This window comes from Neopelma chrysocephalum, unplaced genomic scaffold (assembly GCF_003984885.1).
Source record: "Neopelma chrysocephalum unplaced genomic scaffold, ASM398488v2 Primary Assembly neopelma1_61b, whole genome shotgun sequence".
Classification (NCBI taxonomy): Eukaryota; Metazoa; Chordata; class Aves; order Passeriformes; family Pipridae; genus Neopelma; species Neopelma chrysocephalum.
In genome coordinates this window covers 10338870-10353636 of record NW_020897717.1, presented here as the reverse complement: position 1 = coordinate 10353636, position 14767 = coordinate 10338870, and the positions used below count along the sequence as shown (strand labels likewise).

The window sequence follows — 14767 nt, the reverse complement described above, 5'->3', positions numbered from 1 at the left end:
TGTGACAGGAAGCTGTTGTTCAGATAACTGTGTGGGTTGTCTCTCCAAAGTGGATGCATTTGTGACTTTAGCTGTGCTCTGCAGTCAGTTCCTGTGCTTAATCTGCAATTGCTTGATCTTCTCCAGGCTGCTTTCCAGGAAAACAGTTGTCTTTTAATTGTGCAAAATACATGCTGCCATGTTTGGTCCATGATATCTGCTGTAGTCCAGAAGCTTCAACACTGCATTTCATTTACTTCTTGTTCCTTGGAATTGATTCAAGATTCTGGATTTGGTACTTGAAGAGCCTTTTTACTGTAGCAAATCTAAACTTCTGTTGTCCCCCAGCCCCCACTCAAAGGGGAGGGACTGTGCTCATTCAATCTGTTTAATTGCAATACCCTTGAATAACTCTGAGACTTCAGAGTCCAAACCTTCTTAGTTGCTAGATCTTTTACAAGTACTTGGCACTGCAAATTTGGGTCCTAGGTGATGTGGATGTTTACTTTTTAAAGTAATATGGAAGCTCTGTTTTCCCAGCTCTGCACTGTTTCTTGCTGAGGGTGAGCTGCCCTACAGTGATTTTTGAGTATTTCTGTGTTAAAGGGTTTCCCTTATGAGATGGTAAAATCACTGCTTTTTTCTGTCTTCACATTAATCCCTTTTGTTTGATGCTTCCCCTGTTCCTCCCACTTTCATTTTAATCTAATTACTATCATGGTGAGCTTGTCAGAAAAAACTTTTTATCCTCTAATGATTACAAAGGAAGAGTAGATATGTATGAGTGAACTGGTTAGTTTTAAGTTAATCCTATGAAAGATGCTGACTTCTTGATTTATTTGTGCCCTGGTAGATAGATTGATTTATTGAAGATACCTTTAATTTCTAGAAGGAAATACTACAAAGAAACAAGCTTGCTTCACTGTACCAGACTGAGCAGTGCTCAAGCTGTTTGTCAGGCTTAATTGAGGAATCAAGTTGAATTAGTTATCACCTTAGTTAAATGCTAGTCTGGACATTCTCCAAAGTGAAAAATATGTACATAATGAGACCCTAAAGTAAATACACCTGTGCTGCCATTCAGAGTTTTGCATGATTGTCTCTTGTGTGCCTTCAGCTATAAAGTAGTTGAAGCAGTGTTTCCCCTGCTGTTTTGTTGTCGTTTGTAAGCATTTAAAATTTTTGGTGTTGCATTAGTTGTCCTTATTTTGTGTGCTAAGTCACGGTGCGTGCGATGGTTTTTGTAGAAGCTTCCTTAGTAAGGTGAAACAGGCTGTCGATGGTGGATTTTGCAAAGTCTAACATTTGCAATTTGCCTGCTACTTTTGAAGACTTTTTATTTACAACTGTGAACATTTGGGAAGCCCAGTCAGTGAAATATTTATAGTTGATTTATATAGGCCAAATGTTTTGAATGTATTAAAAATAATTTCAAATGAAAACTTTATAAAACAGCAAATTAGGAATCTTTGTCTCCAGTATCTTTATTTAAAATGTGGTGCTGTGTATAAAGGATTGTGACTGCCTCTGGTAGGATTGTTGTCCAGGTAAATTAAGCTATAACAATAAAATGTTCTATTTGTTTTAAGATTAATCTGATCTAATGGAAACTACTTGAAAGTTTCATTGAACAGGGAGTCAGTTGGATTAAACACCAAGAAGAAAGTTTATTGAAATAAAATGAGAAATACACAGAAATAGTAGTGCTCCCACTTTCAGACCCTGAATCTGCTTGGTGTCCCCAAAAGTCCCTCTCATAGTTTGCTTCATTGATTCCGGTGTTAGCATGAAGTGGCGTTTTATACTGAAGATGCTGCTGGAAATCTCCAGGTGATCTCAGATGAAAAACTAAAGAAAAAGGTGTTGATGCAAACTTTACGGTTAGGTTTACAGCCATATTTCCAAGCAACTGATGGATTAATTCCTTTGCTAAATATGAACAAATTTTTTCACCTTTTCTTCAGATCTGTAGTCATAGTACTTGATGTTTTTAAGGGCTTTTCAATAAAATCCCTTGTGATGGATTGGCTATTCCTTCTGCTGCTTATTGCTAATTTATAGTATTTGAAGATCTAGTTTTGAATGCTGTTCCAGTGAACCTTCAACTGTGCAATAGGTAATTACCCTTCACCAGCAGCAGTCCCATGGAGCTTATAGAGTAGGTACTATAGCCATTGAGATTTACACTGGATAGGAAACGGGAGGTTTTTCTGGTATTTCTGTAGAGCCTAGAGCAAACAACTTGTGTGATATGCACATTTTAAGTGTATATTTGTCCATCATAAAATTTCGTGAGTGTATTTAAAAAAAAAAAGGAGCAAACATGTTCTGCATTGGGTAAATGGTTCTGGTATTGGTAGATATATTTTGACTTATGCATGTGGGTTTGCATTCTTTTTGTTTTATAGCTGGAAGAGTCCTTGTCCTTTGTGTGCAGTGGGCCTCATCCAAAGTCACATGAAGCCTTTGTGCTTTAATTCAGACTTAGTGTTTGCTGTCTGTTTGCAAGGCACTGGTGTCTTTTAAGAAAACAAAGACTCAGACACCTTCTGTGAATCATTTATATCACCTGTGCCTTAATGTCAGGTAGAGCTCTTCAATGTGCATTGGAAGAGATGGTAGGGGGCAGATAGTACTCCATGAAGTATATTATATTGCAATATTAATTTGTCATTGTCTTCTAAATTGTCCTACAAAAAAGGACAGTAAGAAAGAAATTACTCTGGTTTTGCATATGGAAAAAGGTACACACTGCCATCTGTTCTTATTTGCATTTGTGTCATTGTGTGTGTGCATGTGATCTAGCTGGAAAAAGTAAACTGACACTATTTTGTTTGTTTATCTAGACTCACTACTTCGGCCTTTGGTTTCTCAGCAAGAACCAGCAAGATCGCTGGGTTGAACTGGAAAAGCCTCTGAAGAAGCAGCTGGACAAATTTGCCAATGAGCCCTTGCTTTTCTTTGGGGTAATGTTCTATGTGCCCAGTGTTTCCCGGCTGCAGCAGGAGGTAACAAGGTACGTGGTTTCCCTCAGTTCACACTATCATGATAGAGCTGGGAGGGAATGGACAGTTGCTCTGTTTCTGGCATTCAGTATTTGCTCAGGTATCATCCAGTTATTTCCTCTCCTGCTGATTGCCCAACTGGGGAAAATAATGAGAGAAATCACCACTTAATTATGCCTGCTTGAGGGGAAAAAAAAGCACTGTATCGGTGAATGATTATGCACGACCAAGTGCAGGGAAAAAAAAGGGAGTAATAGTTATGTTTAGAACGTTTAAAAACCTGACATAAATTTTAAAAGGGACCATGGTGACCATACTTTTTTTTCCATAATCCTCTATTGATGAAAAGGAAGCCATAGGCAAAGGACCTCTATATAGAGTTTTAGTTTAGTATTCTTAAGTCTACCTGTGTTTGCTGAAAGTGAACTTTGGCATCTTTTTGTGGGTTTTGCCCATTCCACTCCTCATTTTTCCCCTTATGCTTCACAAAAAGATTAAAACTGGTGGAGGGCATTAATCTTTAATTATGATCAGGGCATACTTTTGCAAACAACTTCAGTGGGAATTACTGTTTTATTGAGAGCCCTGTGCTGCAGTTGTAACAATACAACTGTTTTGAGGGGCTATTTTTGTAAACCACATCACTGTGTGGTTTTTGCACATCTGTGCTATATTTAAATTAATTCAAAGAAAAAAAAAAGAGAGAGTAAGGAAACAAAAGCCCACCTCACCCAAAAAGGAGTGGGCTTGTTTTCTTTTAACCAAAATTATTTCATTTATCTGGTCTAGAGGAAAGTTGCATCTGCAAAACTAGAGGTAAAACCTAGAATAAGTGGATGAAGGCTACAGGGTGGCAGAAACCTCCCCACTGAAAAAAATGTTCTGTTGGTGCAAACCTGAAATTCACCACATGGTCATAATGTCTAAAAAAAGGTGTATAAATATTGGAAGAAAAGTGGCTTTAATTCTAGAAGGTGTGCAAGAAGTTTTATATCACAGACTGTGTATTTTAAAGGATTTTTACTTGACACTGAACTGGAAAATTGACTTTGGTAAGATTTGTTTCTTAAAATGGCAGCTGTCAAGCCATCCCTTGACTAATGTATGTGCTGATTTCTTGCCAAACAGTGGGATAAAAGCATCATAAAGCTTCAATTTCTCTGAGAATAGACCAAACATTAATGCTTGTCTGTATCTGTATCTTTTTGTTGTGTATGCACTGGGAGAGGGAAGCCTCATGTTCTTTTCCTTCAGAATTATTTAATGTGCAGACAGAATGCCTGAAATGTTCTGTTGCTCATATTGTCAGCCCAGTCCTGGCCTAGTTGTGTGTAAGGAAGCATTGTAGCTACTTAGATGCTATTATCTCTTCAAGCTGCAGCCTGCAGTGCTGATTGCTCATTCATAGCTCACCTGCAGGGGTATATTTGCTCATTCTGCCCGGGTTGGTAATAACAAAACATTTCAGTGACAATTGAACTTCACAGCGCTCTCAACTGGAGTGGCTGCTGAATTGTTTTTCTTTCTGAAGTGATTGATAACATAAGCTGCAGAGTCTTATAAGTGGCTCTTATGTCTCTTTAAATGTCTGTAGCAAAGCCCGCAGTTTACTAGTGGATTTCAAATACAGAACAGCCTGTTAAGGTCTGTTTGTTTATTCCGTGAAGTGGAATTGCTGCACTGTAGATGGTGTGATGGCAGTGAACCTTCAACTGTGCAATAGGTAGATTCATATTTGAAGCAACGAAAGGTGAGGACACGGAGGACTCTTCTGAAACAAATGGCAGAGAAAGGCTTAGTCTAAGCATGATGAGGTGGACAGATGGATGGGGGCTCATAGGGCTTTTTTTGGCTTTGTTTGCTCTTGGTAAACTGATTAAACAGTTGTTTTTAATTTGATAGTGGCTGCTTTTAGGATTAGGCTTGATCATGATATGATTACATGTAATGTTGAGGTAGGCACTATGTGCCTATGTATTTGACTTATGTTTAGGAACAAACGACAAATCTGTCTTAAATGCAAAACTTGTGATGAGACGCTTCATCTCCTTCTGGGAAGCTACAGAACCATTGCAAAACAACCCCAAAACAAAACCGTCACCGAAGGCTGAAGCTGCAAAGCTGGTGACAGTACTGCTACTGGTGAACCTTTGTAACCTTCTCTAGTGGAAACATCTCCAGCCCTGAGCTTGCCTGGCCATGTTTGGAGCTTGAAGTGAAACCAAATCTCTCAGCCAAAGCTTTTAGTTAATTGTAGACTCCAGAATTTCTGAGGTTGATTAATATTCCTTGAACATGATGAAAAGTCTTCTGAGAATGCTTATGCATTATGTCAGTGTTCATGGAAACATTCAAAAACCTGGGACTTGGTTTCCTGAGCTGGTTTACTCTGCCTCTGATCTAGATTGAGACTGACAGCTGGTTTTGATGGATTTGTTGCTGAATTGAATATTCCTTCCTGTTTCCAGTGACTGCAACCTCCTGATGCACTGTCATCGCAAAAAGGGAAAATAATCCGAGGCTTTTGGGTTTTGATGATTGAGAGAAGTGTTACTTAGGGTGTCAGTCAGTGGCTCTGAGGTAGTGTTCCTTAATCATTTCTATCTGAAAGACCATCTCACTCTTCAAGACAATCTGTGGACCATTTTATGTTCTGCTATTGTTTGGTGATTGGGACCAACAGGAAGAATCCCAGTACAAATAAGACAATATTTATAAAAGCGTAACTCCTCTACATTTGATCATTACCACTGGAAGTATAAAATGCTAATTATACCTGCAGGCCACTGGACTTTAGCTGCCTGCAGGTGATGGTAGTGGTCAGGAGCTCCTCGTGGTTTTGCTGGTAACTTCCTGTATTGCACAAGCGAAGTCTGGATGCAGAAATAAGAGTGAGTAATAACACTGCTCCAAGCATTATGTCCCCCAGTGTGCGGAACAGACTCTGTGGAAACCTGTGTGCATGTGACATGCTGGGAGAGGAGTGGAATAGTAATGTAGAAAGAAGTCAGTGCTGTCCCTCGCAGGAGTGGGAGTGTCTGTTGACTTGCTGAAGCAGAACATGAGTAGCAGTTACAGAATGGCTGAGGTTAGTAGGTGCCTCTGGAGATTGTCTGCTCAGAGGAAGATCAGCTAGAGGAGATTGCACTAGGACTCTGTCCCATTGGATATTGAATATATTCATGGAGGGAGAGACTCCACACCCTCTCCAGAAAATCTGTTCCATTGTTCAGTCACCCTTGCAATAAAGGAGGGGGTTTGTGCTTAGAAAGAAAGTATTTCTTATATTTCGGTTTGTACCCAAATAACCTCATAATTTCAAGTTGTGGATGGGTGCTGAGTGACTGAGTAAGTGAATGGGTTGCCTGGGCTGGCCATGTAACTGGTTACTGAGGACCTGTAGAGCTGTAGGCACCTGTCATATGAACACAAGTACTGCCATATCTTAATGTGAGGTGCCTGTAGTTAATTTGTAATAGATATTTTTGATAATATAAGAAAGAAGGGCCTGTAGGATCCTTGGGAAAGACAATGAAAAGACTATCAGAGCAGTTTATTCAGCTCTTAAGCTCTTTGAAGCCAATCTCTGAGGCCTGGAAGAAAAAAGGAGGCAAAGAGTACTCTGGGGGACATGTTAATGATTTTAGTAGATCAGATCTGACTCTAGCTTACAGTTCTTCCCTTCTTTTTTTATAAAACTGACACTTGCTTAAAGATGCAAACATTAGCTGTGTGGCTGTTTTTTCCTGTTTGGGCAAAGTGAATCATTGGGACACGGTAAGAAGCACCATCAGGACATTGTCAGTCTTGTTCTGTTCATGGTTCGTGGGAATGGCAAGGCTTCTCAGGGCAGCCATGTTTCTTGAGCTGTCCTAGGGAAACTTAGAGAAAGCTGACACCGGTTATAGAGTACCTGTCTTTTCTTTCTGGTAATGACCATGACATAAATAATATTTCTATACCTTACTTTCAGTGTAATAGCACTGTACTCTCGGCATTAGGCCTTCTCCTAGGAAAGCTAATTCCTACCCTCTAGACCTCTTTCTACCCTGTTTCTTTTCTCTTGAGTTGAGACTCCCATCTGTGTATATTCCCTGATCTTAATCCTGTCTCCTCCAAGATCTAAGTGATTCCAGCATCTTCTTGACTGCTGGTCATGGCATTTTACTGGCGCCCAGTCCCACAGATGTTTTCCATTTCCACAGATTATTTAAAACCCCATGATAATTTCTTAAGGTGTCAGTAGGAGTTTCACCATATTTTTATTGCTATAATTTGAACATTTTTAGAAGAATTTGTGATAAACCAAATTAAAAACCAAAACAAACAAAAACCAAAAAACTCCCCTCTTCAGACTCAATGGCAGCTACATCAGGAGTAATTTGGGTGGGAGTATGGGGATTGGCACATTAGCAAAAGGCATTTTTCATGGAAGGCTACTTAGACAACCTCTTTTTAGTCATCCAGCTGTTCTCAGTGAGCAGCCATCGCAGGTGGAGATGCTGTGCAGGTTTTTGGCATATTTAAAGCACCTGGGATCTGCATACTGTCTGATATAAAGCGGTCTTTGTGATGCCCTGTAGAGTAGATATTTGCATAGATTAGACATATAAATCTGCCTTTTATTTTCTGCTAACTCCTCTGAGAGGAGGCATCCTTTCAACCATTTATTTAAAAAAAAAAGTCTTTGTACAGTGTCTAAAGTAAACAAGCTTGCTTTCACTGTGCTCTAGTTCCAAAAACAGAGAACCCACACACTCTTGTGGCTTTCTGAAAATGTGGGTGCGATGCTGCTTTCTGCACAACTATCAGACAATCCCTGGCCTTTTTCTTTCCCTCCACTCCTTTACCACAGTTCTAAGGGAAAACTGAAGTCACATTTTGCTCTCCACAGTACCTGTGTCTTAGCACATTATACTGCTGTGCCTCCTGTGAAGGAATGAAGGTGTGCTTTCATTCATTTTTCTTTTTTCTTTCCTGTAAGAAGTTTTCAGTATCTTACTATGTGCTTTGCACTTAATAATGTCCAATGGTGTTTGTGCTGTTGCAGACTGGGACATAATCCTGTGGAATGAGAGCAGCTCCTAGTGTGGGTGGCCACCCTGGGGCTGGGTCCCCGTGGTGCTGTGCAGGGTAGGTCTGGTATGCACAGTTCTGTAGGGAGGGACATATTCCAGCATCTGCACTGTGCTCCATTGGGCTTTTGCCCCAAGTTCAGCTGTCAGCTCTGCATTTTCCCAGAAGAACGTGCTGTACAGCTTTCCTGTGAAAGGAAACAGTGTTTGGAATGGGATGGCTGCACCTGCAAAGTGTGTGAATGAATGCGTTCGCAGGTGGAAAATTAGAGCATGTGGCTCCCAAGCCTCTTTTCTGGAGGATCTATGAAAAATCAGCCTCAAGCTTATCCTTCTGTAACTAAGCGAACGTTTATTTTCTCTGATATTTTATTTCCATACCCTTTTCTTCACCATTTCTTGTAGCTGTTTTTTTTTCTTCTTCACAATTCCCTGCCTTTCACTTTCTTTATTTTTCTACAAGTGTTAAGTGAAGACATTCTTCTAAAGTGTACAGAGCAACAGACTCTTAGGACTGTATGAATTTTTAAATCATATGAGGATAATGTAGAGGGGAAAAAATTAGTGTTTGACTGCTTCATATGTATAGGGAAAAATGTTTTGGCAAATCTATTTTAACAAATCCTGGATTTTTACTTCCCCTCAAAAATGTCTTTGTTAAATGTCTCACCTACTTGAGCTTATCTTTGCTTTTAGTCTGCTGTGCTTTCCTTTTTTTTTTTTTTTTTTGGAACAAGCTAAAGTTTCACATCCTTGCCGTGTTGCTAGCTTTTAACAAAAGTACAATCAGCTGCAGTTTTCTACCAGTCACTGCTGTCTTTTCTACTAGTCACTGCACCTTACACTGTGCTTTAATTTCTGTGTTAAGGCTGGATATGATATATCTATCCTCCTGTGACAGCCTGTTTTTGTGGCAAGCTTAGTGATGTGGAACTCTTTTGGCTGTTAGGGCTGTAAAGGTACATAAGGCTGCTTTGGTTTTTATGGTTGGTCACACCTGCAGCTTGTGGCTGTCTGAGAAGTCTCTATTTGTACCTTTGAGTTCATGGTGGTTGATTTGGCTTCATTGTCCAAAATAATTATTTTGTATATCACAGTGCATTGGAAAAAACAGCACGGTGCGTACCATCAAATTTGTTCCAGACATCCTTGACTGTGCTTGCCTGAAGCGAAGGACTCTGACTGGTTGTGTGGCTGTCTTGTTACTACACAACTGATAGACCCATAGGATTTTTTTTTTTGTGCCAGTGGTTCTCAAAAAGAACTCTACTACTGAAATTTTATAAATCAATGTGAGGCAAAGAAATTTCTGCTAGAACAGAATTCTATTTTAGTTATAGATGGCAGTTGCCAGCTGGCCTGACCCTACAGGTCCCAGTCTTATTTGTGGTCTCAGTGCTGATCATCTCATGACTGTAACTGCACCATATCTCCCAAGGCTGGGAGAAAGGCAAGCTCTGGGATTCACTGCTGAGTGGAGGCAGTTGTGAACCCCCAGGGAGTCTTGAGTCCCCAGGGATCCCAGCGCCCTTCTGTTGGACAAGATTGTGAATGGGTCCTGGAGTAACTTGGTAATGTCAACCTTTTTAATATTTTTTCTTTTTTTCTTCCCCCCTGCCTTCTAGTTGCAGGAATTTGGGCTCATGTAGCCCAGGCCAGGGAGCAGCTCTGGAACTGCGTGCAAGCTGGATGAGTCCTAAGAGCCTTGGGTGGCCTCCCAGGCTTAGACAGTCTGGGATGTTTGCATTTTGGTGCTCCTTTGATGGTTTTATTGTTTTGATTTAATTATTAGACTTTTTTAATATTAGTGGCTACTACAGCATAAAACACACACATAAGGCTTGCACCTGCCTTGTAAACAAGATGATACTTAATTAGCTTTCATGTGTTTTTTTTTAGAGGACAGCAACAACAAATAATGTGCAGTATTTGCTTGGGTTTTCTTGTATTCATATTATTGCAGTGTATGTGTTGTTTTGCTTTTCAGTAATATTCTTGAGTTGGTTCTTTTTGGATGTGTATTTTAGTGGATGTTTAAACTTTGACTTAAAAGTAAGAACTCCTTCAAGGCAGACCTAAGATTCAACATTAATTCCCTGTTTATAAAATATTTGCTGAGGAGGGCAAACCCTTTTCCCAGCTGACTTTCTTCAGTGAATGGGGAGCTTGTTCTCTGTGTGTTGGTTATTGAAAGCTGAGCTCTTTGTGCCAGATATTTTAAGAAACTGTTGATGCTTAGATCTAATCTATTACATTATACTGTGCTTTTAGACCAGAAAGTGAATGTGTTTTCATGTGTGTGGTTGGGCAGTACATATGTAGCAACTCTAAAAAATAGTGTTGCATAACTATAAATACAGTGTAGGATACTTCAGCCTGCATTCTTGCTTTAGTGTGTTTTGAAGGCAGTGGCTGTGATGGTTAGAAATGTTGTAACAGGAATATCTTGGCATTAAGCAGATTCACATTTATATCTGATGGTAAGGAAATAATACTAATTTTGTGTTCAGAGGCTAAGTCACGTGTTCTAACATATTGCTTTCCTGATGAGACCTATTTCTGTATTCAATTTTAGTAGAACAGATACTTTTGGAGTGCTCTAAATTTTTTTGTTGGGCCCTTTTAGATGGCAGCAAAGGCTACATTTTGAGTTTCTGTTCTTCTCATATAGTAATGTTACGCCATTTACACACAGTGGGGGAGCTTCCTCTCTGATCTTAGGTAGTCCAGGTTGAATCCTTCCATGTCAATCATGCTACTGGAGGCATTTGCACTTGGGAAGAGGCACTTAGTATCTTTCTTTCTTTCTTGTCCACCTGAGCGTGTGTGCTGTTGGAGACACTTGCTGAACCTATAGGTTGGTTGGGTGGCCCGAGCTTGCATTGAATGCTGAGCAATTCTTGCTGACTGCTGCTGGAGGATAAGGAATGTGGATGGCTTTTATGATGGTTGAAACCATAAATGATTCAGATTTTTTTGAAAAATTCTGCAACTCGGTAGAATGACATAGCAATTTTATTGTGCATGCTTGTGATTTTTACTATGTTAGGCTTTTCGCTAAGATAATTATATGAATTTCAGTCTGGGATTTTTTTAGATGTTCAAAACAAAACTCAATCTGGATTGGTAAAGAGCAAGGAAACAAAGACATGAGAGGTATGAGTCCAAATACTCTATAGCTTTCAAAAACCAAAAGGAAAAAGAATACCTAGTTTTACCAAACAAAGAAATATCATTCTTCAATAATAATATGGCTTTGAGGGGGATTGATTCATGACCTGTAAAACTTAATATATGATGATACATTAGTTGTGTATCCATTTCAAAAGTGCAGGAGCCAGATGGATAGAAAGTGTAGATGTGGACAGGAGGACAGAGGAGGATTCATTGAATCATATAATCTTTCGAGTTGGACGGGGCCCATAGCAATCACTGAGTCCAACTCCCTGCTCTGGGGAGGACTACCTAAAATTAAATCGTATGGTTTAAAGCATCATTCAGATGCTCCTTGAACTCTGCCAGGCTTAGTGCTGTAGTCACTTCCCTGGGGGATCCTGTTCCAGTGACTGACCACCCTCTGGGTGAAGAACCCTTTCCTAATGTCCAATCTGAACTTGGAATCACAGAAGAACCATAGGATAGTTTGGGCTAGAAGTGACCTTTAAAAGTCATCTAGTCCAGCCCCCCCAAACAATGAGTAAGGACCTCTTCAGCTAGATCTGGGTGCCCCATCTGATCTTAAATGTTTCCAGGGATGGAACATCCACCACCTCTCTGGGCACTGTTCCAGGGCTTCACCACCCTCACTGTAAATAATTTCTTCATTATATTTGGAGAAATCTACCCTCTTTTAGTTTAAAATGATTACCCCTTGTCTTATCACAACAGGCCCTGCTTTGTCCCTGTTTTATAATCCCTGTGTAAGTACTTCCCCTACAGCAACTTCATCCCGTTTCCTCATGTCCTGTTCCTGGTCACCAGAGGAAGTGACTGTTTATGACTAGGACACGGCTACAAACCACTGTGTTAAAAATGTGTCTTGTTTACAAAGGTGGTCACGATTTAACCTTAATTCCAGAAAGAAGAGCTGAAGGTCCACGAGACTGAAGCTAATACTTGAGACATTTAATGATCCTTAAAGAGAAGGAAATACATTAAGCATTTTGAAACTTGTTTTGAAGGTCTTACCAACTTCTGTTGCAGGAGAAGGAGTCTTCTGCCTTCCTGCAAGGAAACAAAAGCTATTTAAGTGGCCTATATATTTATTTTGTGATATCTGACAGTTGAAATGGTGATGAGGCTAGAAATATGGACTTCTACTTGAAGAGCTTGGTTTGTGTATGAAGATGCGTGTTAGGATGAGTCACACCCACTGTTTCTTTTTCTCAGAGTGTGAGGAAGCTGTCCTTGCCACTGCTTGGTGGCAAGCGCTTCTGTCAGGTGAGCACTGTGGTAAACTAGAGCATCAGTTCTCTTCTGTTTAAATCCTGTTTCTTCTTGGTTCTTGGCTTTCTCCTGTCAGATTTCCCAGTGCCACACACACATACGATTGCAGAGTCCTAGCTGTGTTGTTAGCAGTACCCATTTTGTGTGCATGTGCATTTATGGAAAATCTGTTGAAAGTTTGCTTGTATGATCTAAATGTGTCCCCTTTTCTTGTTTTGTGCTAGTAGCCAGTTATCTTAAGTAGTGCTGAAAAGTGATTTTAAATCTTGCTGTAATTGGCAGTAGAACAACCTAATGAAAACTGCAATTTACCTACTTTTTGGAATGAAGTGGAAAATTGTGTCTTGCTTTCTTTGAACTGCAGAGTGTCTTAAGGCAAGAGCACAAGTGTAGGGATAGTAAGCTTCTGCTTACACAGCTGGAGTTCTATTTAACAACACAGTCTTGCTAGATCTACTTATACTTTTAAACTCTACAAGAAACCTAATCTAGGTATTTACTCTCAACAACTGTGTCAGGCAGAATTGCTCCTTTCGTTTATACTTCATGGCACTCTGCACCACATGAAGAGAAAAGATAATTTGGACTAAATTAACTGTGAATAATTTTAGGGGTGAAGTACGTTTTTATTTCCTGGTGTGCATATACCAAGAATAAACTTGAAAGCTTTTTAAAAATCTAATCTCCTTTTCACTACTGACATCAGAGAGAGCACTGAGAAGAGATTACATTAGCTGAGGTTGTCTTGTACCTTAAAAATCTGAAACAGCAGCGGAGGCAGGAGAAATGTGGTTCCTTGGCTTTGCTATGCAGCAGTTACAACGTTTTAAAAATTTGTAAGGACAATATTGGTTTCAAATGGGAATGCTACTATGTGCTGAAAAAATGGCAGCGTTTCAGGGCATCGGTGACATTGCCTTTTCAGTGTTTCCAGTGATCTCAAACTACATCAAAGGCCTTGATTTTGAGCAGATAGGTGGTGTTAGTAGCATCTCCCATTGGGATTGGCCAAAGGTAAGAATATTTAGGGTCTGGAAGCACTTGGTAAGTGGATGCAGTTCAGTTTTATGGTTGCATTGTTACATTGCGTCAGTATAAATGTTATATATGCAGGCATCCCTCTGAACTGATTGGTTGCACAGAGCAGAGAACTTGGTTTTTAGCAGCATGGAAGAGATACAAGAAGTAATTTGCTAGCCTAAAAATAGCCCCTATTTTAGTATACTTTTATGAAAATAAACAAGCTCATAGAATTCTAGTATCATGCTGGTACTAGAACTGCTTCCTTTTGCTTCTTAACTGAGGAGAAAAAAGAGAATCAGAAAGTAAACTCTTGTTGCCCATTAAATAGAAGGAGCATTTGCGTAAATAAAACAGTTTCAAAATAAAGGCCAAATGGTGCTTGTTTTCTTATGAGAGAGGAGCAGCCTATCATCCACTTCACTTGCAATTGCCCTGCCCAACTTTTGAAAGCTTGTTTCTGACCTGTTTATATTAGGGTCTTATTAATCAAATCTTTATTTGGGAGAAGGCATTGTGCATGTTTATGAATCTACCAACAGATATCTGTTTCTGATTTCTCACTTGTGGCTAACTGTAAGAAGCTTGGAAGTTATTCTGAAATGTACTGACTACACAACGTCTGTTCTCCTCCTCTTCTGTGAAATTTTAGTATAAAAGCTATAGAGATAGTTACTGTGATGGACTGATTTTGCTTTCCCTAAGAAAAAAATATGCATTCTCTTCAATTTTTTGGTTTATGGGAGACAGGAGGAGAACAGTGGAAGAAAGGAAGACACTTGTCATCCCTAGCTGCTTGAATCACACATAAAGGCTAATGGGCACTTCTATCGCCTCAAATGAAGATGAAAAGGCTAATTCCTCCTGTAGTCTATGAACTGTGCCGCTCACTGCCTTTGTCATTTAGACTATTGCAAACCACCTGACTGCCTTTTTTCCCCTTAAGGTGTAGTAGCCATGTATGTCACTGCAGAATGAGGTTGCCCATTCATTAGGGAGCACTGTGCACACGGTCAGCATTATGGTGTACCTCACAGATTGGTATGCTGCTGCTGACTTGTCTCCCAGTGTAGTTTAAGGCACTGTTTTTGACAGATGAATATATTACCTAGATTGGGGCTAGTATTCTCCTGTTTGTCTTCCCATGTGATGCAGTAGCAGTGACTGGCAGTTTCTCCTTAGGAAAACACAGACTGCTAGGGCATATACTACTTAAAGTCTTCATGACACAGATCGGTCCTG

At 39.8% G+C, this 14767-nt stretch overlaps 1 protein-coding gene across 1 annotated transcript in view; it reads left to right on the top strand.

Annotated features, from left to right (window-relative positions):
* The window catches only part of PTPN14 (protein tyrosine phosphatase, non-receptor type 14), a 112452-nt gene that overhangs the window by 46572 nt on the left and 51113 nt on the right, over nt 1-14767 (top strand). Inside the window, exon 3 of the mRNA XM_027681751.1 lies at nt 2826-2995. Within this exon, the coding sequence (XP_027537552.1) occupies nt 2826-2995 (170 nt within the window). The remainder of the gene's footprint in view (nt 1-2825; nt 2996-14767) is intronic.